Source organism: Mastomys coucha, unplaced genomic scaffold (assembly GCF_008632895.1).
Source record: "Mastomys coucha isolate ucsf_1 unplaced genomic scaffold, UCSF_Mcou_1 pScaffold21, whole genome shotgun sequence".
Lineage (NCBI taxonomy): Eukaryota > Metazoa > Chordata > Mammalia > Rodentia > Muridae > Mastomys > Mastomys coucha.
In genome coordinates, this window is record NW_022196904.1 from 135,994,470 (window position 1) to 136,014,886 (window position 20,417).

At 55.8% G+C, this 20,417-nt stretch overlaps 4 protein-coding genes across 14 annotated transcripts in view; 1 reads left to right on the plus strand and 3 right to left on the minus strand.

The window, feature by feature from the left end:
- Pc (pyruvate carboxylase) overlaps positions 1 to 14,614 on the plus strand; it is a 106,332-nt gene extending 91,718 nt beyond the window's left edge. For all 5 annotated transcript variants that reach the window (XM_031389185.1, XM_031389186.1, XM_031389188.1 and 2 more), the window contains 12 exons: positions 505 to 667; positions 2,704 to 2,886; positions 10,514 to 10,658; positions 10,906 to 10,995; positions 11,084 to 11,462; positions 11,895 to 12,135; positions 12,245 to 12,494; positions 12,705 to 12,949; positions 13,040 to 13,219; positions 13,293 to 13,541; positions 13,755 to 13,895; positions 13,976 to 14,614. In XM_031389185.1, coding sequence (XP_031245045.1) covers positions 505 to 667; positions 2,704 to 2,886; positions 10,514 to 10,658; positions 10,906 to 10,995; positions 11,084 to 11,462; positions 11,895 to 12,135; positions 12,245 to 12,494; positions 12,705 to 12,949; positions 13,040 to 13,219; positions 13,293 to 13,541; positions 13,755 to 13,895; positions 13,976 to 14,224 — 2,515 coding nt within the window. In that variant the 3' untranslated portion in view covers positions 14,225 to 14,614. The remainder of the gene's footprint in view (positions 1 to 504; positions 668 to 2,703; positions 2,887 to 10,513; positions 10,659 to 10,905; positions 10,996 to 11,083; positions 11,463 to 11,894; positions 12,136 to 12,244; positions 12,495 to 12,704; positions 12,950 to 13,039; positions 13,220 to 13,292; positions 13,542 to 13,754; positions 13,896 to 13,975) is intronic.
- On the minus strand, positions 4,744 to 8,823 carry Lrfn4 (leucine rich repeat and fibronectin type III domain containing 4). Of its 3 annotated transcripts, none has more exons than XM_031389191.1 (3): positions 7,915 to 8,823; positions 6,108 to 7,466; positions 4,744 to 5,598 (listed from the first exon to the last, which is right to left on the minus strand). In XM_031389191.1, the coding sequence occupies exons 2-3, from the start codon at positions 7,454 to 7,456 to the stop codon at positions 5,037 to 5,039; spliced, it is 1,911 nt and encodes a 636-aa protein (XP_031245051.1). In that variant the 5' UTR covers positions 7,457 to 7,466; positions 7,915 to 8,823; the 3' UTR covers positions 4,744 to 5,036. The 3 variants fall into 3 exon arrangements, with proteins under 3 accessions (XP_031245051.1, XP_031245053.1, XP_031245052.1); XM_031389193.1 differs by lacking the exon at positions 7,915 to 8,823 and adding an exon at positions 7,545 to 7,896 and having other exon boundaries at positions 6,108 to 7,492; XM_031389192.1 differs by lacking the exon at positions 7,915 to 8,823 and having other exon boundaries at positions 6,108 to 7,896.
- A 368-nt stretch (positions 14,615 to 14,982) lies between the features above and the next one.
- On the minus strand, positions 14,983 to 18,632 carry Rce1 (Ras converting CAAX endopeptidase 1). 5 transcript variants are annotated; one of them, XM_031389194.1, is made up of 8 exons: positions 18,421 to 18,632; positions 18,177 to 18,279; positions 17,992 to 18,075; positions 17,669 to 17,747; positions 17,021 to 17,188; positions 16,827 to 16,898; positions 16,522 to 16,584; positions 14,983 to 16,237 (listed from the first exon to the last, which is right to left on the minus strand). In XM_031389194.1, the coding sequence occupies exons 1-8, from the start codon at positions 18,603 to 18,605 to the stop codon at positions 16,002 to 16,004; spliced, it is 990 nt and encodes a 329-aa protein (XP_031245054.1). In that variant the 5' UTR covers positions 18,606 to 18,632; the 3' UTR covers positions 14,983 to 16,001. The 5 variants fall into 5 exon arrangements, with proteins under 5 accessions (XP_031245054.1, XP_031245057.1, XP_031245055.1 ...); XM_031389197.1 differs by having other exon boundaries at positions 17,992 to 18,071; positions 18,421 to 18,627; XM_031389195.1 differs by having other exon boundaries at positions 17,021 to 17,158; positions 18,421 to 18,626.
- Positions 18,633 to 18,721: 89 nt separating this feature from the next.
- CUNH11orf80 (chromosome unknown C11orf80 homolog) overlaps positions 18,722 to 20,417 on the minus strand; it is a 78,841-nt gene continuing 77,145 nt past the window's right edge. Inside the window, 2 exon segments of the mRNA XM_031389190.1 lie at positions 18,722 to 19,179; positions 20,174 to 20,252. Coding sequence (XP_031245050.1) covers positions 18,830 to 19,179; positions 20,174 to 20,252 — 429 coding nt within the window. The 3' untranslated portion in view covers positions 18,722 to 18,829.

A 20,417-nucleotide genomic window follows, 5' to 3' on the forward strand; every position in this document is an offset into this window, starting at 1 on the left:
TAAGGGTCTCATGGGGCCCACACTGGCCTCAAGCTTGTTAAATAGCCACGGGTTATCTTGGACTCCTAATCTTCCTGCCTGTACCTATCAATACTGAGATTACAGACACGTACTGACATACCTGCTCTTGTGATTCCTATTTGGCAGTCTGCCTGCACACACAGTGTAGCACCCATGCTCCAAGAGTGAGTGTCCCAACCCTGTGACAGTAACCTCTACCTATACTTCCAGTTTTGGTGTCACAGGGAGTCAAGAGTCTGCAGACCTTAGGACAGGGCAAACAGGACAGACTGTTGGAAGGGGCTGTCAGGAGGGTGAAGGGCAGGTAGAGACTGTCTTCTAGACTCACCGGAGAAAGCAGCGCAGGCTGTGGGGCCATCAGACAGAGGGCTCCAGGCTGCTTGGGCTAAGAAGAGGGTGCAGCAGCATTGGCCCTGTGAATCATAGACCCCCGCCTCCATGCCTCACCTCATTTTCCTCCTTCCCTGGTGTCCGCATTTGCAGTGTGGACCTGGTCCATGCTCAGATCCATGTGTCTGAAGGCCGGAGCCTGCCTGACCTGGGCCTGCGGCAGGAGAACATCCGCATCAATGGTTGTGCCATTCAGTGTCGGGTCACCACTGAGGACCCTGCACGCAGCTTCCAGCCAGACACTGGCCGCATTGAGGTAGGTGACATTTCAAGTGTGACACTAGCTCCAGCCTAGGCTGAGAGTCTTCGCTGCTTCTTCATGGTGCCCAGATAATCACCAAGGGGACCAGTTGCAGCTGGCTTAGAATACATGGGAACCCAGTTCTGTCCTAGAGTAAGGGAAGAACATTCCACAGAAACCTAGCAGAAAGCCAGCAGATCACCTGGGAATGGGGACAGACCAGCTTAGGGGATTGTTGTGGGCCCTCACATGTAATGCTTTGGTCCTGATGCCCTAGGAACCCAAAGCCTCACTGTGACAAACCCAGAGTGGCTGATCTCTACCCTGCCTTCTGTCAGAGGTGAGGGGTAGCTGGCGAGGCAGGACCTTGTAGGAGACTCTGTTGGGGTCTCTGTGGCAGAGTAAGTGAAGCAGCAATCCCCTTTGGAGAAACAAAGGAGCCCTTCAGTGGGGAGCACTGAGAGACTGAGAAGCCCATTTCCTTGTCAGTATTAGAGCATTTGAGCTCAGCTGCCTCTGTCCCTTGCGTTCCCTGTCTATGGCTCTAGCCTGTTCACTCACCTTGCATGTCAGTAGCACTGTCTACTGGTCGGAGGATGCAGGATGTTAGAAGCTGTCAGGGTTGGCACTGGTGTCCAGGATACAAGGATGCCAAATATGAGCGTAAACTAGATGTCAGAATTGCAAAAACGTCCAAAAGTAGTATGGTTAAGTATGGGGCAGAGTCGGGGTGCTTGGTCAGTTCTGATGACCTTGAGGTCCCAAGAGCTACTATAGCTGACCACCTGCATTCATTTCTGAGTCCCTAGGTGGGACAGCGTTGGGTTGGTGCTGCCCTATAGCCCTGGCTCTTCTGCCCTTGGCTGGGAGGGGCAGCTGACACACCAGGGTTCAGCTGCCAGCTGCTGCGCTACCGTTCCTCTCCACCTCCACCTCCACAGCCAGGGGCTGGCTTTCGATGGTCACCACAGGGTATTTTTAGCTGGTAGTTCCTGCACAGAGTTGAGTGTCCACCCTTAAATATTGCATGAAGTTCCTTACTGAACACAGCTTGTGCCCTTAGCAGCAGAAGGGTAGATGCTGAGGGTGTCCCCAGTCCAGTCCCTCTGGACTTCTCTCCCTCACTTTCTCCGTGAACTTCAGATTCCCCACCTGCCCCATGCCTGTCATGAGCACTCACCTGTGTGTGCAAATGTAAGTTAGCCCAGACACCCAACCCCTTACCGTCCATCTATGTCTGCTATTTCCCCTTCTCTTTGCCTCTCCCGCTCCCTGGATGAGCCGGATGCATTTCCTTCATTGTGCATGTTTCACTTCCATGTCTTCTCCCCTCCCTCTCTGCTCTTTCTCCCACCCTCTCCTTTAGGAAGAGGGAGTGTGATAGATCTGAAGCTTCCCCTTCCTCTACATTAAACACCACCACTAACAACAGCAGCATCAAAAAACTGAAAAACCAAACAAAAAAAACAAGCTGGGTGTGGTGGTACAATTTCAGCACTTGGGTTGAAGCAGGAGGGTCAGCATGAGTTCAAGGCCAGCCTCGGCTACATTGTAAGGCTGGTCTGTCTCAAAAACAAAAAGAAACCTAAGCAGCTGAGTCCTTCCTGGGCCAGCCTGCCCATCTCCTTTCCTTGCTAGTGGCCTGCGGCCTGTGCACTTCTGTGTCTGACCCAGCGCCATGTGGGCAGGGACTTCGTTTTAGCTGCTGCTTCTCCAGTGAGCTGCTGTGCATGCTGCTCCTGAAACCATGGTGCCACAGGGTGTGCCTCCAAGGAGGGAGGGTGGACAGGCAGGTGGTGAAAGGTTGGGTTCTGGTCCCTCCTACCTAGGCTGCTAACCGGGCTGATCTGGAAGCCTGGCAGGGTATTCCTCCCTTGTCCCCTCCTTGCTGCAATTCAAGAGCGAATGCGTAGGACTCAGAAGGGTTGGAGCCTGGGTCTGCTGGCAGACATAGAAAGAAACTTGCCTGGTCAGTAATGGGTGCCCTTGAGCTCAGCCCTCGGCCCCAGTTCCCATCCCAACTGCTGACTTGTGTTTCCTTCTGGCGACAGGTTTTCCGGAGTGGTGAGGGCATGGGCATCCGCCTGGACAATGCCTCTGCATTCCAGGGGGCTGTCATATCACCCCACTATGACTCTCTGCTCGTCAAAGTCATTGCCCATGGCAAAGACCACCCCACAGCTGCCACCAAGATGAGCAGAGCCCTGGCTGAGTTCCGGGTTCGAGGTGTAAAGGTGAGAGGTTGTGCCTTCCCCGCCTTTGCCCACAGTGGGCCCTTTTGGTTGCATGTTGCAGAGGGGCAGGTGTGGTGTCTTGTTCTTGTTTTACTTTTATTAAGGTGGCTCTCAGTCTCAGTGGCACAGTAATCTCTCCTGGCTGGACTCAGGCTGCTGGTGCCAGGGCCCTGCTGGGTCTCTGTCTAAGTATGGATCCCTGGGTGAGAGCTCTAGCCCTGACGAATAAGCTCAGACCCTCTGCCAGCTCCCAGCTCTCCTGGCTTCCTGGCATCTAGAGTGGCAGGCGCTTCAGAGTAGCCAAGAAGCATATGATGAGGGTCAGGGCTCTGGCCACAGTGGTTAGGTCTCTGTAAGGCAACAGCACCTCATAGTGCCTATTGCTTCCTTGTTGGGCTACTTTTGTAACTAGTTTCTGCAGCTACAGACAAATTCACAGCCAAGAAATGCTGTTCTGTTCTTTGTCCTTTGAAGTATCCTATGGGCACACCTAGGTATAGGCTTAGGCCCGCAGCCCCTGTTGAGTTCTTCCCTCCTCTTCCAGAGGCTCCTAGGGGTGCTCTGGCTGTGTGGGCAGTGCTGCGTGCTGACCTCTTCCAGTCCTCTATTCTTGTTGAAGCTTGGAGGCTCATGGGCCCACTGTGCCAGTGCTGTCCCCATAGTGGCTACAGTCATTTTCCTCTCTGATCACAGGTTCTGTCAGTGACCATAGTGGACTCAAAGGCTTTTTGGAAAACTTTGTGGGAGGAAGGATTTGAGCCTGTCCTGTGGGGTAGGGCAGAGAAGCCTATCTCCCACAGCCAATCTTGGGGAAAATAGTGGGTTCCTAGATGCTAAGGCCTTCCTTCTGGTATTTGGAGCTCACAGGCTCTGTTGGGGTCCTTCTCTTGCCTTGGGGACAGAATTATGCTGTAAAACCAGCTCCTCACTTCCTAGACTCACGGCCTTATGCTCCAGGCCTAGCTTTCCTCTGGCTGAGGGATGGGAGGGGTTGTGGGGTATGCACTGGGCTGTCCCCTGGTTTGAGGTTGTGCCAATACTCTGATTAGTTTTTCCACCCTTCGTGCCAGGTACCCTGAGCCATACAACCTTACACACCTGTCCTATATCACAGTGAGTTCAAGATCCCAGCATCCTCTTCCAGTCGTGAGAACAGGGACAGTAGGATTCATGACTATAGATTTGGGGCCTCTCTGTCCCCTTCCTGCACACATCCTACCCTGTGTCTACCCTCTCCTTCATGTCCCAACTATTGCTTATTCCCCTCAAGCATTTCTCTAGGCCACACACAGGTTTGTTATGGTGCCAGGAGGTTGGGTGAGAGCTTGGCTGCAGTTGTGAACACAGTAGAATGCTGCTCAAGCTGCTTGTCTGCCAATATCTACTTCTGCACTTTCACTAAGCAACTGGGTGCCCATGCAGGACTCATCTGAGCACTGTGGGTCCACAGGTGTGCTCAGCTCATTATCAGGAGGCTGTGGGGCCCAGCCAGGCATCAGAGCAGAGAAGAGGCTGTGCACTCACCTCCTCAGCTGGATGAAGTCAGCTTTCCTAGAAAGCTCAACACAGAGCTGCATAATCTTAGAACAGCCATCTTCCTCAGGCCCAGGGAAGCACAGGACCTTCCAGAGGGTCCTAGATTGATGCCTGCCTTCTGTCAGGGCCAGCAGACACCAGACCCCAACTCTTGACTGCTACCCCGGCCTTACCATAGATTAGCTGGGAGTCTTGGGCTATGAGAGCCACCTCTGCTGGGCCTGGCAGCTTTAACCTTGATACCCACACTCATCCATGCACCCTAACAGCCTGCCTCCATCCCTCCCAGGGACCAAGCAGGATGAGACCAAAGACCAACACTGAAGTGTCCCCAACAATTTTATTATAAATAGAAACAAGACTCCCTCTTGGTGGCTGCAGTCCCTGCCTTGGTGGCTCTGAGCACCTGTTGGTGGGACCTGTCCCTTTAGTCTGGAGGCCAAAACCAAGGAAAGGGTTTGCTGTCCCACCAAGTACATGGGGGCCTGAGGTACTGAGGATAAAAAGCAGAGTGGGACCCAGGGCCGTGCTGCCCACCCAGGCTGGGTGCTGCCACCTGGGCCCAACAGTGGCACTGCTCCTTCCTCAGGGCACACGAGAGGCTGCCCTTTCTGTCACACCACGCTCTCCTCCAGCCGCTCTGCACTGCCCCCCACGCCCCGACACCCAGCTCCCAGCAGCCCCCCATGTACAGAGTGGCTCCGCCGAGCCCAGGCTCCTCCCAGGCGCCTGGCATACCCGTAGCATCCACCGGTGTCTCCTAGGTCCAGGGAGCAGCTGCGCTGGGGACGGGGTGGAGGGCTCCGTGGTGGGTGGCTCTTGGGCATGGGGCTGGTGCCACCGTTGGTCTGGGATTGGACATGGCTGAGTTTGAGTGGGAGGCGGCCATTCCCAGCTCCCCGGCCCCGAACCAGCAAGGCCACAGTGAAGACCAGTAAGGCAGCCACTAGGACGCCCCCTACTGCCACAGTCAGGGTCCCGCCCAGCACATGGGCCTGTAGGGCATGGCACAGGGGGGTGGCTGGTAACGTAGAGAAGTGGGCACAGCCCAGCAGTCTAGTGGCCGTGAGGTCGGAGGGCCCAGCAGCAGGTGACAGGGCCAGCAGGCAGAGGTCGTAGTCAGCACCAGGAACCAGGTGCTTCAGCAGGAAGTGGTGGCTGGAGGCTGGTACAATCCTGCAGGCAAGGGCAGGCAGGTGGTCAGAGCCCCAGGGTGGGGTACAGCCCCCATTCCCATCTTTCAGGTTTGCCCTGGACAGCCCCTCAGGCCTATAAGGCCCTGTCAACACACACAGGCCTGTGCTCCCTCTGGAAAGCAGAAACAATGACAGGCATCCATATGCAGAACAGTGCCAGGGCAGAGACTGGCGAGTGCACTGACACAGCCCTCAGGTAACAGGAGTTGGGGGTGGGGAATGGAACCAAGCAGAGGCAAATCCCTGGGGGTGAGGCCAGGTGCTTTAGCAGACACCAAGCTGTGACTATGACTGCTGGTCAGGAAGGCTGGCACATACAGCCTTCCCTGAGACCCCTTATAAAAGCAGCCATGTTCCTCTGCCTCAGCCATGCTCCAAGAGTTTAGAAGTAGAGGAGCAGGCACAGGCCTGGAGGGGAAACAGGGACAGCAGGGAGGGAGGCGCAGTGAACAAGGCAGGCTGAAGGGCGTGTGCAAGGCCCATCCTCACCGGTAGATGAGGGTCTCATCCTCGCTGCTGTTGTACTGGATTTGGAACATCCACACTGGGTCAGCTGGCCGCCCTGGGCCCCAGCTCACCAGGCCAGAGGTGGCAGTCACCTCTGTCACTTGCACAGCTGGTTCAGATTCTAAAGTTCCCTCGCCTTCAGCAGCAGTTCTAGCAGAAGCAGCAATGTCTGAAGGCCCAGGACGGCCCCCCTCAGCACTGGTGTTCCCACCATGGGGCAAGGCCAGTACCCGGAGCTCCACTCGGGCTGTGGCCTCACCAGCAGGGTTGGTGGCAATGCAGGTATAGGCTCCTGCATCTCCAGCGCCTGTCACCCCAATCTCCAGGGTCCCATTGGGGAAAGCCCAGGCTCGAGAAGAGTTGCCAACCAGCCTGTCATCAGGGCCAACCCAGTGCATGGTAGGTATAGGGTCACCAAGGGCCCTGCACCGTAGAGTGGCCCGCTGGCCCTCTAGCACCCATAGGCGCTGTGTGTGTCGGGCAATCAGCGGAGGCTCACAGGAGAACTCTCCCTCAGGTACTGCCCAGAAGTAGCGGCCTGCCAGGGTTGGTGGAGAAGCGCAGGTTTCCAGGTCATCAGGCCGGGCCAGCCGCCGCAGCCACAGCAGCTCACAGTTGCAGTGCAGTGGGTTCCCGCTGAAACTCAGCACCAGGGGGGAAGGTGAGGCCTCAGCATCCCGACCTCGGGAGAAGAGTGGGTCAGGTGCCAGGGTGGCCAGGCGGTTGGAGGTGAGGTCAAGGCGGGAGAGCTGGCTAAGCTGAGCAAAGACACCTGGGGGTAGTGCATCGATGAGGTTATGGTCCAGGTTAAGCGTATGCAGGGCAGGCATGGAGCCTATTCCAGCCCAGGGAACCTGCCGGAGATTGTTATAGGACACATCCAGGTCCTCCAGACTGTCAAGGAAGTCATCAAAGGCCCCAGGAGCAATTCGGCCCAGTTGATTGCCACTAAGAATGAGATGCTGGAGGTTTACAGGACCCCGTAGGCTGCTGCTGCCCAGCTCCACCAGCCTGTTGCCATCCAGGTGCAAGGAGCGCAGGCTCTCCAGGTCCCCAAAGGAGCGAGCCCCAATGCGGGTGATGGCATTTCGAGACAATGTTAGGTCCACCAGCCCTGTCATGTTGCGGAAGTCAGGTGGTCCCAGGGCCTGGATGAAGTTGTCAGCCAGGCGCAGTTCAACTGTGCGCCTGTCCACGTTGGGTGGCACAAACAGCAGGCCTCGGTGGGCACAAAGGGTGCTGAGCGACTCCGACAGGTTCTGGCACACACACGGTAGCGGGCAGGCAGCAGCTCCACTGGCCAGCAGCAGCAATAGGAGCGGCGGGGCCATGGTGAGTGCCCTGTGGGAAAGGGCCGCAGCCCCAGGCACAGGTGGGGCTAGGGCAAGTGCCCACTTGTGCCCAGGGCACAGTCCCAGGAACCAGTTTCCAGAATCTGAACTGGGGAAGGTTTGAGTAAGAGGCTCACAGAGGACCCCAGGGAGAAAAGATGGCTGGGGCTGCAGACTAAGGCCCCCCCAGAGTAAAGGTCACATTTCCCAAGCAGTTGAAGGGAGTCCAGGTACTGGGAACAAGGTGAGGCAGGAGGCAGGAAGTGGAGGAGGGCCAAGAGCAGGGAGGGTCCGGGAACTTCCTTCTAGCATCCTCAGGAATGGCCAGCCCCCTCCCCCCTCCCTGCCTTCCCCTTGGTGGCTGAGGATGGCGTCCCCCAAATCCCTGGCGTGAACTGTGGCTCCTCCCCGGGCGGGCCTCCCTCTGAGCTCGGTCGGGGCGGGGGAGGGGGGCTCACCTGGTGTCCGTCGCTCAGGGGGCGCGGGCTGGCCTCCCCGCGGACCCAGCCGGCCCCTGCCGACTCCAGGCCGCTCTCTCGCGGGGGCGAGGCCCGGCCCGCCAGCCGCGCGCCCTCCGGCCCATGGCGCTCGGGCCCTGGGCCCCGGCTCTCTCGGCTCCCGGCACCTTTTCTCCCCGCCGTTCGCGGTGGCGGCGGCGGCGACAGGCAGGCGGGTGCGCGCTGTCGGACGCGCGCGCCGCGAACACGCACGTGGAGGGTGGACCGGGAGGGGCACAGGGATCCACCCGGGCCCCAGCCGGGCTCCGGAGGTCACGGGGACACGCGGCCACTGCAGCGCCCACGGGTGGCGCCCAGTCACGCCCGAGGCCCGGCCAAGCCCTCCGCGCTGCCCCACGGCGCTGCCGCAGCGCACTCACCCTGGCACGGGCGCGCGCGCCCTCTGCCACCCTGGCGCCCAAGCATCCTGCAACAGCTCAGGCGGGCGCCGCGGCTCTGCAGACAACCAGACAAAGCGCCAGCTCTAGGCCCCTTTACCATCTCCCAGAGACGAGTCTTTGTCACATGTCTCTGGGCACCCTCCCCAACACGCCCACATATGCCCACACACCCACACGTCCCCGCACCCACGGGCAGGGCCGGGTGCAAACCCGCACTGTTACTGGGACCCCCGCGTTCGCAGACACACACTGAAGGTCACAACCGTTCTGCATCACCGCGTCACGTGAAGAATCCCCCACAGGGCCCGGGCCCTGGGGGGTGGGGGCCTGGGGTGGCGCCCCCAACAGGGCTTCTGCGGGTGGGGCCTGAGGGCTTGGCCACGGGACTGGCGTCGTGCCCCGCCCCACCGCGCCCCTCCCTCCTCTGCTCGATCTCCCTCCCGCCCTGCCAGGCGCTCCCCAGCCAACCGGCCTCCGCCTCCGGCTGGATTGGTCTGTGCTGCGCGCTTTCCCAGCAGGCTGGCTGTGGCACGCTGTTTGAAGCTGTGCGTCAGTGGTTCTCTCCGTGCCATAGCTCCGCCTCCCCTCTCCTAGAGGGGCCTCCTCCTAGGGAGGAGGGAGTGTGGTCCGAACGGTCCAAAACGCGAGGTGGCCTCAGAACCAAGTCGGGTATCTTGTTTGTCTCCCAGGAGTGGTTTCACTTGGTTGGGATGGGAAGTTACCATCTCCTGCGGGGCATCTTCTGATCCCAGGCAACCTGGACCCTTCTTCCTATTCCCCTCCCTCCATACCTGAATCTAAGGAGTGCGTGGGTGGCAGGAACTGGGGGAGAAAGAGATTGGATTTTAGTCCTGCCTGGTACAGCTGCACAGCCTTGAACAAGTTACTTAACTACAGGAACGGTTTTCTCATGGAGACCCAGGGCTGTTAATTGCCTGTACTATTCACACCTAAGGAAACCCTGCAGCTTGAGGGACTTAAGTCCTTGCAGCTGGAAGCCACTGCTTGGCTTGTTGCTGGGACACCCCGGCTGTTGCAAAAATAATTTGGATCTTTAGTCCAGTCATCTGTGATATGAGCTGGTGCCAGATACTTCTTTTCTTCCCCTGGAGTTTCCATTCACTCTAAAGGTACACGTATTCTAGTATCTGCCATGTGTTACCCTGTTGTGGGAGCCAGGTGGTTGTTCCTGGCCCTGTTCCTACCACCATGGAGCTTTCCAGTAGAGGCAGTGATGGTAGGTCCAGTAGTAGCAAAGGGCAGGATCCTTCTCATCTTTACGCAGCTCTGAGTTCTTCAGATGGTTTAACAATTAAGTGGCACGCTTTGGTCCATTTTGTGGGACGGTGCATGGGCAAGTTTCCAGGAGACACGCAGCTGCAAGGCTGCAAGGCACCAATAGCTGGGCCCTGCTTTGTAATCATTAATGACTCCCTATCAGAAGCTGGTGGGCAAGGCACCACTCTTGTCCAATCTGTTGGGCAAGGGTGACTGTTGAGGCAGCTTGGGGGAAATGTGTGGACTGAGCAGAAGAGATTAAGAGTCCAGGATCTGTCATGGGATAGGGGTCCAGCATGCCCAGTCACACAGGAAAAGATGGGTAGGCAGGGTAGAGGGCAAGGTATCCATCTAGCAGATAGTCTGGGAGCATGGAATGCAGGGCTTGATGAGCTCCACGGGGAGTGTGGATATCCTGGAGACTGCTCCACTTGGTTCTGGAGACAGAGGCTATCACAGGAGCAGCATCCTGATCAGCGTATCCTAAGGACAGTAGCATGTAAGAAGAGTGTCTAGGTGGAAGCTGTTAGCAAAAAGATGGGAGGATGCCTTTAGAATTAGCAAGAGGTGATCTCATGAAATTGTGTTCAAGAAGCGAGGCTGGCAGGGGTTAAGGGTGGCCTGTGTGCTACTCCAGGGGCTAGGTTCTAGGCTATGGGAGGTGTTAGATCTTAGTGTGTGGACTCAATTGAGAGGGGATGGCACTGGCATACGTTCTGGGGTAAGCAAAAATGGAAGGTGTGCATCTAGCCTCTGGCAACTTCAGGGTTTGCCAGAATGCTGCTGAGATGGGGGAAGCTACAGAATGCTCCAGAGGAGTACCTGTAGTCTCCGTTCCCTCCCTTAAGCTGCCTAATGACCCCTCCACCTCTGTCTTGCAGACCAACATCCCCTTCCTGCAGAATGTGCTCAATAACCAGCAGTTCCTGGCAGGCACTGTGGACACCCAGTTCATCGATGAGAACCCTGAGCTGTTCCAGCTTCGGCCTGCACAGAACCGGGCCCAGAAGTTGCTACATTATCTCGGTCTGTCTGCACTGCCCTTCTCTTCCCTCCTGACTTTTTCTTATCTCCCACCCTGTAGCCATGCCCTTGTTAAGGTCCTGTACCCTCCTTTCTGTCCATATGCCCCTTAATAGGTTTCCACTGCCTAGAGCCAAGAGGCCCAGGTGTCCTGGAGAAAGTCCCCTTCCCAGAGCCTACATGCTCACACTGCTGCCCCTGACTCTTCCAATGACCAGCCTGTCTTGACCCAGTGCCCACTTTCTCCCAGGACATGTCATGGTGAATGGCCCTACCACTCCAATCCCTGTCAAGGTCAGTCCCAGTCCTGTGGACCCTGTTGTTCCTGTGGTGCCCATAGGTAGGTTGAGATCCATTTTTAACAGCTCAAAGGGATAGTGGGAGGTTGCTTGCTGTAGGATAGGCATTGATGTTCTTGTCTACCCTAGGCCCACCTCCAGCTGGTTTCAGAGACATCCTTCTGCGAGAAGGGCCAGAGGGCTTTGCCCGAGCTGTGCGGAATCACCAGGGGCTGCTGCTGATGGACACAACCTTCCGGGATGCCCACCAGTCATTACTGGCCACTAGAGTGCGCACACATGATCTCAAAAAGATTGCGCCCTATGTTGCCCACAACTTCAACAAGCTCTTCAGCCTGGAGAACTGGGGAGGAGCCACATTTGACGTTGCCATGCGCTTCTTGTATGAGTGCCCCTGGAGGCGGCTCCAGGAGCTCCGGGAGCTTATCCCCAACATCCCGTTCCAGATGCTACTGAGGGGGGCCAATGCTGTGGGCTACACCAACTACCCTGACAATGTGGTCTTCAAGTAAGCCTGGGTCTACTGGGACCACACAACAGTGGGCTCCATAGAGTCTTTGACTTTATCCTATGGGGACCAAACAGAGTTTCAGAGGCAGAGCAATCAGGATCTCTGTGGCAGCAGACATTGAGGGAGATGCCTTGTCCCAGGAACCACAGCATGGAGCTGGAGTTGGACCTGGGCCCGAGGGCTCTGCTCAGTGTACGCCTCCTCAGCTTCCCTCCCTTGCTAAGAATCTTACCAATCCTCCAGGCTCAGTGAGGCTGGATGGCTCTGCTAGTGTCAGTCACTTGGCCCAGGTTGGCCTGGAAAAGGCCTTGTTCACAATTTGAAATACCCACGCCCCTGCCAGGTCAGACATCGTTCCCTAGGGGCCAGGACCTAGAGAAGGAAGTACAGAGAGTCAGGAAGAATCCACCTATTTTTCTCATCTGCCAGGTTCTGTGAGGTAGCCAAGGAGAATGGTATGGATGTCTTCCGAGTCTTCGACTCCCTCAACTACTTGCCAAACATGCTTCTGGGCATGGAAGCAGCAGGCAGTGCTGGGGGTGTGGTGGAGGCCGCCATCTCATACACAGGCGACGTGGCTGACCCTAGTCGCACCAAATACTCACTGGAGTACTACATGGGCTTAGCTGAAGAACTGGTGCGAGCTGGCACTCACATCCTGTGCATTAAGGTGCCAGGGCCTTTTGCCCATCTATTCCTCTCACCCATTATGGCCTGCAATACAGGAACACATCAGGTCCCTCCTTTACCATAATTTCTTCTCCTCTTCACTTTTTCAGGACATGGCGGGCCTGCTGAAGCCTGCAGCCTGCACCATGCTGGTCAGCTCCCTCCGGGACCGATTCCCTGACCTCCCACTGCACATCCATACTCATGATACATCAGGGGCAGGTGTGGCAGCCATGTTGGCCTGTGCACAAGCTGGGGCTGATGTTGTGGATGTGGCAGTAGACTCCATGTCTGGGATGACCTCACAGCCAAGCATGGGGGCCCTGGTGGCCTGTACCAAAGGGACTCCTCTGGACACAGGTAGGATAGAGTAACAAGTCATGGCCATGCCCCTTCTAAAGTCATGAATAATCCCAGCAGAGCCTGGGATTCAGATGCATCACAATGGCTTGGCCACCTCATCCTCCCACCCAAATTTGAGATGGGATCTGAGCTAACACTGAGTTCTGGAAAGTACTCCTGGGAGTACTGGCACATTGTCAAGCTTTCCTGACTCTAGCTTCCCCGCAGAGGTACCCCTGGAGCGTGTATTTGACTACAGTGAGTACTGGGAAGGAGCTCGGGGACTGTACGCAGCCTTTGATTGCACTGCTACTATGAAATCTGGCAACTCAGACGTGTATGAGAATGAGATCCCAGGGGGGCAATACACCAACCTACACTTCCAGGCCCACAGCATGGGACTTGGCTCCAAGTTCAAGGAGGTCAAGAAGGCCTATGTGGAGGCTAACCAGATGCTGGGGGACCTCATCAAGGTGAGCAAGGTCTCTTATCTAATGGCCCTGCACACTATGCTCCTGCCTCTGGGCCTAGCATCCTTATTACCAGAGATCTTTTCTCTTCAGGTGACACCATCCTCCAAGATTGTGGGAGACCTGGCCCAGTTTATGGTGCAGAATGGGTTGAGCCGGGCAGAGGCAGAAGCTCAGGCAGAAGAGCTGTCCTTCCCTCGCTCTGTGGTGGAATTCCTGCAGGGTTACATTGGCATTCCTCATGGGGGTTTCCCTGAGCCCTTTCGCTCCAAGGTAGGGAAGGTACATCATGATGAGACAGGGGCTGAGTACAAGAACCTGGCCTGACCCTCTGCTTGTTCCTCAGGTGCTAAAGGACCTGCCAAGAATAGAGGGGCGGCCTGGAGCCTCCCTCCCTCCCCTGAATCTGAAGGAGCTGGAGAAGGACCTGATTGATAGGCATGGGGAGGAGGTGACCCCAGAGGATGTTCTCTCTGCAGCCATGTACCCTGATGTCTTTGCTCAATTCAAAGACTTCACAGCTACCTTTGGCCCCCTGGATAGCCTTAATACTCGTCTCTTTCTTCAAGGACCCAAAATTGCAGAGGAATTTGAGGTCAGTGGTTCTTGGGTTTGTCTGCATTCAGCCCCAGGGCCTACAGCTGTATGCCCTGCCATACAGCTCCCAATACACTAGTCACAGCTTTGTTACTGTAGAGCAGAAATGGTCCTGTGTGACCAGAGGCTGGGCTTTCCTCACATGTGAGAAATGGGATCCAAGGCCTGTGGTCATGACTTCCTCCCCAGCTGTCTCCTGTCTTATCTGCAGGTTGAGCTGGAACGGGGCAAGACCCTGCACATCAAAGCCCTGGCTGTCAGCGACCTGAACCGTGCTGGCCAGAGGCAGGTGTTCTTTGAACTCAATGGGCAGCTTCGATCCATTCTGGTTAAAGACACCCAGGCCATGAAGGTACAGTGCCTCCAGAGCCAGGCAGGTGGTGGGGATGGGCCTGACCTGCTGTCTTACGTCATCTCTTGTCCTGTTTGCAGGAGATGCACTTCCATCCCAAGGCTTTGAAGGATGTGAAGGGCCAAATTGGGGCCCCTATGCCTGGGAAGGTCATAGACATCAAGGTGGCAGCAGGAGCCAAGGTGGCTAAGGGCCAGCCCCTCTGTGTGCTCAGCGCTATGAAGATGGAAACCGTGGTGACTTCGCCCATGGAGGGCACCATCCGAAAGGTTCACGTGACCAAGGACATGACTCTGGAAGGCGATGACCTCATCCTAGAGATTGAGTGATCTTACTCCAGCCTGGCAGCCTGGCCAACCCCACCCCAAGCCTCTCGACAGAAGCTGTGCAGCTGGGGCAGGCCCAGGCCAGCCAGTACCTCAGAGTAGGAGGGCCAGGCCCTTGAGGCCCTGTCCCATGGGACAGCACACACACTACCTGCGATGGCCCGCCCATTCCCTTCAGCTATTTGTCCTTTTCTTACTGGCAGGCAGTTGCTCACATATTCATCTCTTGCCAAATAAGGGTCTGCTCCTCGTGGGAGACTACATGTGTACAGTAGGTGGCCTTGTACCTGAGGGAGCTGGTTTAGGGGGTTCTACCTCTGGGGGTAGAGGGAAGACCTAATTCACAGGTCCTGGGAAATTTGCTCAATAAAAGTGGCCTTCCCTTGCCCTCCACACTAGGTCATGTACAGTCTACCCCACCCTAGTGGCAGTGTGGGTGTAATTTCTCTCAAACTCCCATGGGATCTAGGTCAGACCTGCTTTTTTTCTTTAAACTTCCTAGACCTGGGTAAAGCAGGGTACTTGTTCCAGCAGCCACCGCCTACCACGTCCTCACCTCCCAACCGCCAGCATTCATCTACACAGGCTAGAGGAGACAAGGGCACGACTGTGACACTCCTGTTATGACTTCAGGAGTGCGGCTATGTCATAAGCAACCTGGGGGGGGGTGTCACTCGTAAATGACCACATGTCCATTTTCTCAGTCACCAGCTTCAGGGAGTTGGTTTCAGAACCACCTTAAATGTAGGAGACTTAAAAGGATATTCACAAATTTTTAAAAAGGCAAAGGAAAACAAACTATTCTAGAAGTGTGGTGGGCAGGTAAGAAGAGTGGAGGTGCTTGATAAGACGCCTTGCCATTTTCAGGGCTGTGACCTTTGTCCTGGGTTCCTTCAGGGACTGGGTGAGGCAGAGGGGTAGCAGTCCATATAGAATCAGAAGCCTCTACTCCCGAGAGAAGCTTCCTCTTGGGCCTTGGACCCATATCCTTGTGTAGAATGAGGCTCTGGAACCACCTTCCGCCAGCTCACAGGACACAGGCTGGAAGCTCCATTGCTTGGGCCAAAGCTGTGGGTAGTCCTTGACCTTGGTAACAGAGGTGCAGGCCCCACAATGAGATGAGCCTCCACTTGGCCCATGCTAACTTAACTGCCAGAGCTCAGGAAAGTAAGCCACAGCCTTGGCACCTGAGGGCTCCTTCCTATCTTCTACTGCTGGGACCTGCTTGCCAGGCTTATCTGGGCTGCCAGGCAGCGTGGGCAGTATACATAGTCCCAAGTGTGGTCTTGGGTCTTTCCCAAGATCCAAGTATGCAGAGCCCCAAAGTTCCAAGACCATGTTACCCAAGTTAAATCTCTTTAATATCCCAATACAAAGTCTTGATGCAAAAAGACAGTGAGAAAACCCTGGGAGGTTGAGAGGAGGGGTTTTATAAATAAACCCACCCGAGCAGCTTTTCAGGGGGGAAGGGGGACACAAAGGAGCTAGAGAAGCATCAGTCCAAAACAGGGAGTGCACAGCTCCTAGGATTCGCCCTTGTCCCCTCACTTCCAGTTGCTGCTCATCCTCCCCCCTCCCCCGCCCTTCGAGAGGGGCTGTACCCTTTGGATATCTGCTCCTTTCTCTTGGTCCCTGGGATTCAACTAGCTCTGGCTTCAATCCCCTACAAAAATTCCTGAGATCTCGGGGACCCCAGCCAGCCCCTCCCTTGCAGTATTCCTTGATAAGGAGGGGCTGGAGAGCCCGTCAGAGTTCACTGGAGTGCACACAAGAGCGATGGTCAGGAGCACAGTAGGGTCTCTGAGGCCCCAGTTCGTTCCAAAAGCATACAAAGAGGAAGGCTGCCATAGAGCTTGGGGTCTGTCAGGGGTTGAAGCAGAAGCAGGAAGAGTCCCACACCAAGGGCATAGCCTGCCAGCAGTGGCCACTTCTGTGGATGCTCCAGGGCTGCACACACAGCAGGGAAGCCCATGTAGTTGCAGAAGGAGTGGCAGAGAACCGGCCCTATCAGGTGTCCTGGAGAGAGGAGATGGTACAACATGTGAAGCAGGCCCACCACCACTGGCCCTTCTAGAGTTAGTGACCCTTGTCTCCTGAACAGGAACTCAGTGACCCCCCCCCCCCACGGATCTGCCCCCATGTTATAACCTCTGCTTCCACCTCTCAGATCTTAAAAAGCTGAGGGTCCTGGCTTAGCCTTAGTCTTTACGAATGTGGTAGAAGCAGTTGCATCCACAGTATCCCCCTTCTCCCACCCACATCTGTGGCCCCTGGAGACCCACGAAAGGCCGAGGACCAACCTGTGCGGATGAAGAGGAAAGCCGTATAAGCACCGAAGACAGCGGTGTAGGAGAACTGGAACGCTGGAGATGGAGGCTGCGAGTGACCACACCTGCATGCCCACCCTACCCCAGTACTGCACATCCCACAGCCAGAGACCACCCTTTCCCCTCGGCAGTGGCTGCTCTCTGTACCCCACCTTCCATAATCAGCGGGCCCCATCCAATACTTTATAGCTCCCTGTCTCCAATCCTTTCTGTAGAGTGTCTATGAGGGACATAACAGCCCAACCCTTGACTGCCCCGGGCAGCTCTTCAGGCCTCACCTGCAGACAAGAAGATACTTCCCACACTGCTTTGGCGGAAGCGCAGCTGCTCAATAATGTGGTGAAAATGGGCTGGGAGGAAGGTGAAAACCACATCATATTTCTTTGGCTTTCTACCTAGCTCCCCCCCTCACCCAAAGCCCCATTTTTAGCCCTCATGCTGGGAACATCATTGCTGGGCAGGCTAGACTCACCGACTCCAAAAAAGAGTGGGCAGGTGAACACAGCGGGGCCCAGACCTGTGCATGGTGCTAGCATGGGCAGCATACAAGCCCGGAACACCAGCTCCTCTGTCAAGGGTGCAATAACTTGGTTTCGTAGCCAGCGCATGTCTGTGAGGCAGCGGGCCCAAGAACGAGGGGCTAAAGTAAATATTCAGGATAAGCAATGAGTGCCTAGTTACTAGAGACGTCTGGGGCCCTCTCCCACAGATTGACTCTGTTCCTAAACTCAGTTTAGGAAATCCTGAGAATCAGAATGGGGGAAGGAAACAAGCCTTATCAGACCCAATTACAATGTCTGAGATGACTGACAGCAGTAGGGGAAGGCAGCAGTAGATGAGGCAGGCAGACTAAATTCCAGAGGCACCCAAATTTAACCAAGACCAATCTTTGGGGATGCTGTCTGGCCCATATCAAGTACTGTTTTGGGTCCAGAAAGGCCTCCCTGAGTATCATAAACGCACAGGGTACCCAGCAAGAGACTCTATTTTGCTGATGAGGAAGCACACCCTGAGAGGTGACATCTCACCTCTTCAGTCCAGATCACACCATCTCACTGACTCCTTTCCCCAGTGTTCTGGACTGCCTGTGCCTACCTTTTCCTCAGTCTTGAAGACTCACCCAGGACAACCTTCAGCCCATCTGTCAGGTCACACGTGCAATCCATAGAGAGCTGCATCAGTGGACCCAGGAAAAGGATCTGGGGGAGAAAAACATAAAATGAAAGCCTTTTACCTCAATCCAATGACCTTGCCCACACCTGTGCCCTTGGTCAGACTCATGAAACCTCAGGTTTCCTGAGTTTTAGGATTTCCCAGCCATGGACACCAGGGGCTCAAGGGCCACATCATAATACCCGTCTTCCATCTGCCAAAAGCTGAACACAAGAAGGGCATGCCATTACACTAGTGACAGCAGAGTTGGGAAAATAAGGCAGGACTCACCATAGTTAGCAGCAGGGGCAGCAGAGCTGCTGGGAAAATGCCCTCCAGCCTGAAGCCCATCAGGGTAAGCAGTGATGTGCCTGGCTGAGCCACAGGAAAGGGGGCATCAGTGATGTTCCCTCCCACAAAAAAAAAAAAAATCTGGATTCTTTCCCTAGTTGCCCTGTGCCCCGCCTCCTTCGCACCTGGATGCCAGTGAGCTCCCTCCAGAGCAGCACGCAAAGAGGGGACAAGCTGGAGACCACCAGGACACTGGTGAAACGCCGCTTGATAACAGCGGGGTGGTCCCTAGGAAAAGGGACATTAAGTTCCGGGGGGGCCCTGCAGCGACCACTCGCCAGCGCGGCCCCACCCCCGTCCGGCCCAAGCTCCGCCCACAGCCCCGCCCCACGAGGGCGCAGACTCCGGCCGCGCGCACATCCCCTGCACCTGGGCAGCTCGCTCTTCCACACGTAGAGGCTGCCCACGTAGGAGCAGGCGAGGCTGAAGCAGGAGAACACGGACACCCAGCAGCACAGCCCTGGGCCCGGGCCGCTCAGCGCGGCTGACTCGGGCTGTCGCTCCGGCCGCGACACGGACAGTAAACGCAGACCGTCCCCGCCCAGCGCCGCCATCACGCCCGGACCCGTGGCGCGCAGCAGTGACGCGGCGGCGCGGGTGACGTCAGGCGGCGGCGCGAGTGGCCGGGTCCCCGGGGCGCTCCTCCCCTTGCACTGTAGTTGACACTGTGTACTCGGAACAGCTTTATTGAAATATAGAAGGCGTGACACACGTGTGCCGGGCTTCCTTGGCTTGCTGGGAGTCTCAGCAGCGAGCGCTTACGCCTGGTGTCCCGGACTCAGCCACTCGGACAGATTGGAGACCTCCTGGAGCCACCAGTCCTGCGGGAGCAGAGGTGGCGGTGGTGAGGCCCCGGCGGCCGCAGCTTAGGCCCGCACCCGCCCTGCGCTCGCTGCGGTACCTCCAGGCTGTCCGGAGGGTTCGCTGCAACAGCCGCCTGGGCCCCGCCGTGGGCCGTTTGGGTCTGCGATCCTCTAGCAGTGAGGGAGGCCTCGGTGGGCTCGCGGTCGCGCGTGGCGGATTCTGGCGGTCTCAGGTCCCTTTCTGGGCCCAGAGCACGCGATTCTTCCCTGCCCTGGTTGGGGTTGCTCCTCTTAAGCCTCTTGTTCTCTGCTTGCCCTATGGATTCTAGGAGAAAACAAGAACATTTTTCATCTTGCTCCCGAAGATGTGTGCCAGTGCTACAGAGACTGTTGAGGCAGGAGCATACTTCTAAATTAATTCTCCCGCTCTACCTTTCCCGATGAAAACATTTCAGTGCCTGATTTTCCGTAGCGCTCTCCACCCCTCCCCCATGGTAGGGGGCATCTAACTTTCCGCACAGACTAGGTGATATGTATCCCAAGTTCCTCTCTAAAACCAAGCTTTGCTTCCGGCAGTAAGTAACTCAGTCTCTGGTATTGTTCTAGGCAGTTGCTACAGAGGCAGCTTTTTGTTGTTGATGTTTAGACAGACTCATGAAACCCAGGCTAGCCTTAGACAGATCATCATCTTGCTTCTACCACCCAAATGCAAGAATTAGACACTCATGAACATACTTTAGCTCAGCGGTTCTCAACCTGTGGGTCTCAATCAGATACTTACATTATGGTTCATAACAGTGGCAAAATTACAGTTAAGAAGTAGCAGTGAAGATAATTATATGATTGGAGATCACCACAACATAAGGCATTGTATTAAAGGGTAGCAGCATCAGGGAGGTTGGGAATCATCCTAGCTTATCTGTAATAGATCCACTTGTGGAAGAACAAACAGGGAGGAGGATCAAACTTAGGGTATTGTCGAGCAAGCAAGTAAGCACTCTCACTGAGCTGCATCCCCAACCCCTCTGGTGCAAATTTACAGTCTTGCTTGGCAGACTCCTCCTGAGCAGGCCCCTGGGGATATCAGTCAATGAATGCACTTTCTCTGGAAAAGCTAAAGTGCACAACGTACAAATTTCTTGTCCTGTCGAGTAGCTTTAAAGTAGGAATGCATGCTGCTGCTGCTCCAAGCCCCTCAATCCCCGTGGAAGGCAAACAAATCCCAGGTGGCAGCAGCACAGCTAAGGTGGGATGGGATGCCATGAATTCGATTTTCTCTGGTTTCAGTCCAGGGCTTACCCCCAAAGCTGAAGACTTACCTTCAGGGAATTCCAGACCAATATTCTTGTGCTGGTCTTCGGTGTTCTCGACTGAATTATTTTTCTCTGGAGTCAGGAGCTTTAACAATTAGAAAGTCCAAGTGAATGAGCCTTAGTGAGACGTGGTTTGGCTTATAGGGATGTTTTCGCCTGGAATTCCCTCATCCTCCAAACTCATCAGTCTCTACTTGGCCTCCAACTTTCTTTCTTTCTTTCTTTCTTTCTTTCTTTTTTTTTTTTTTTT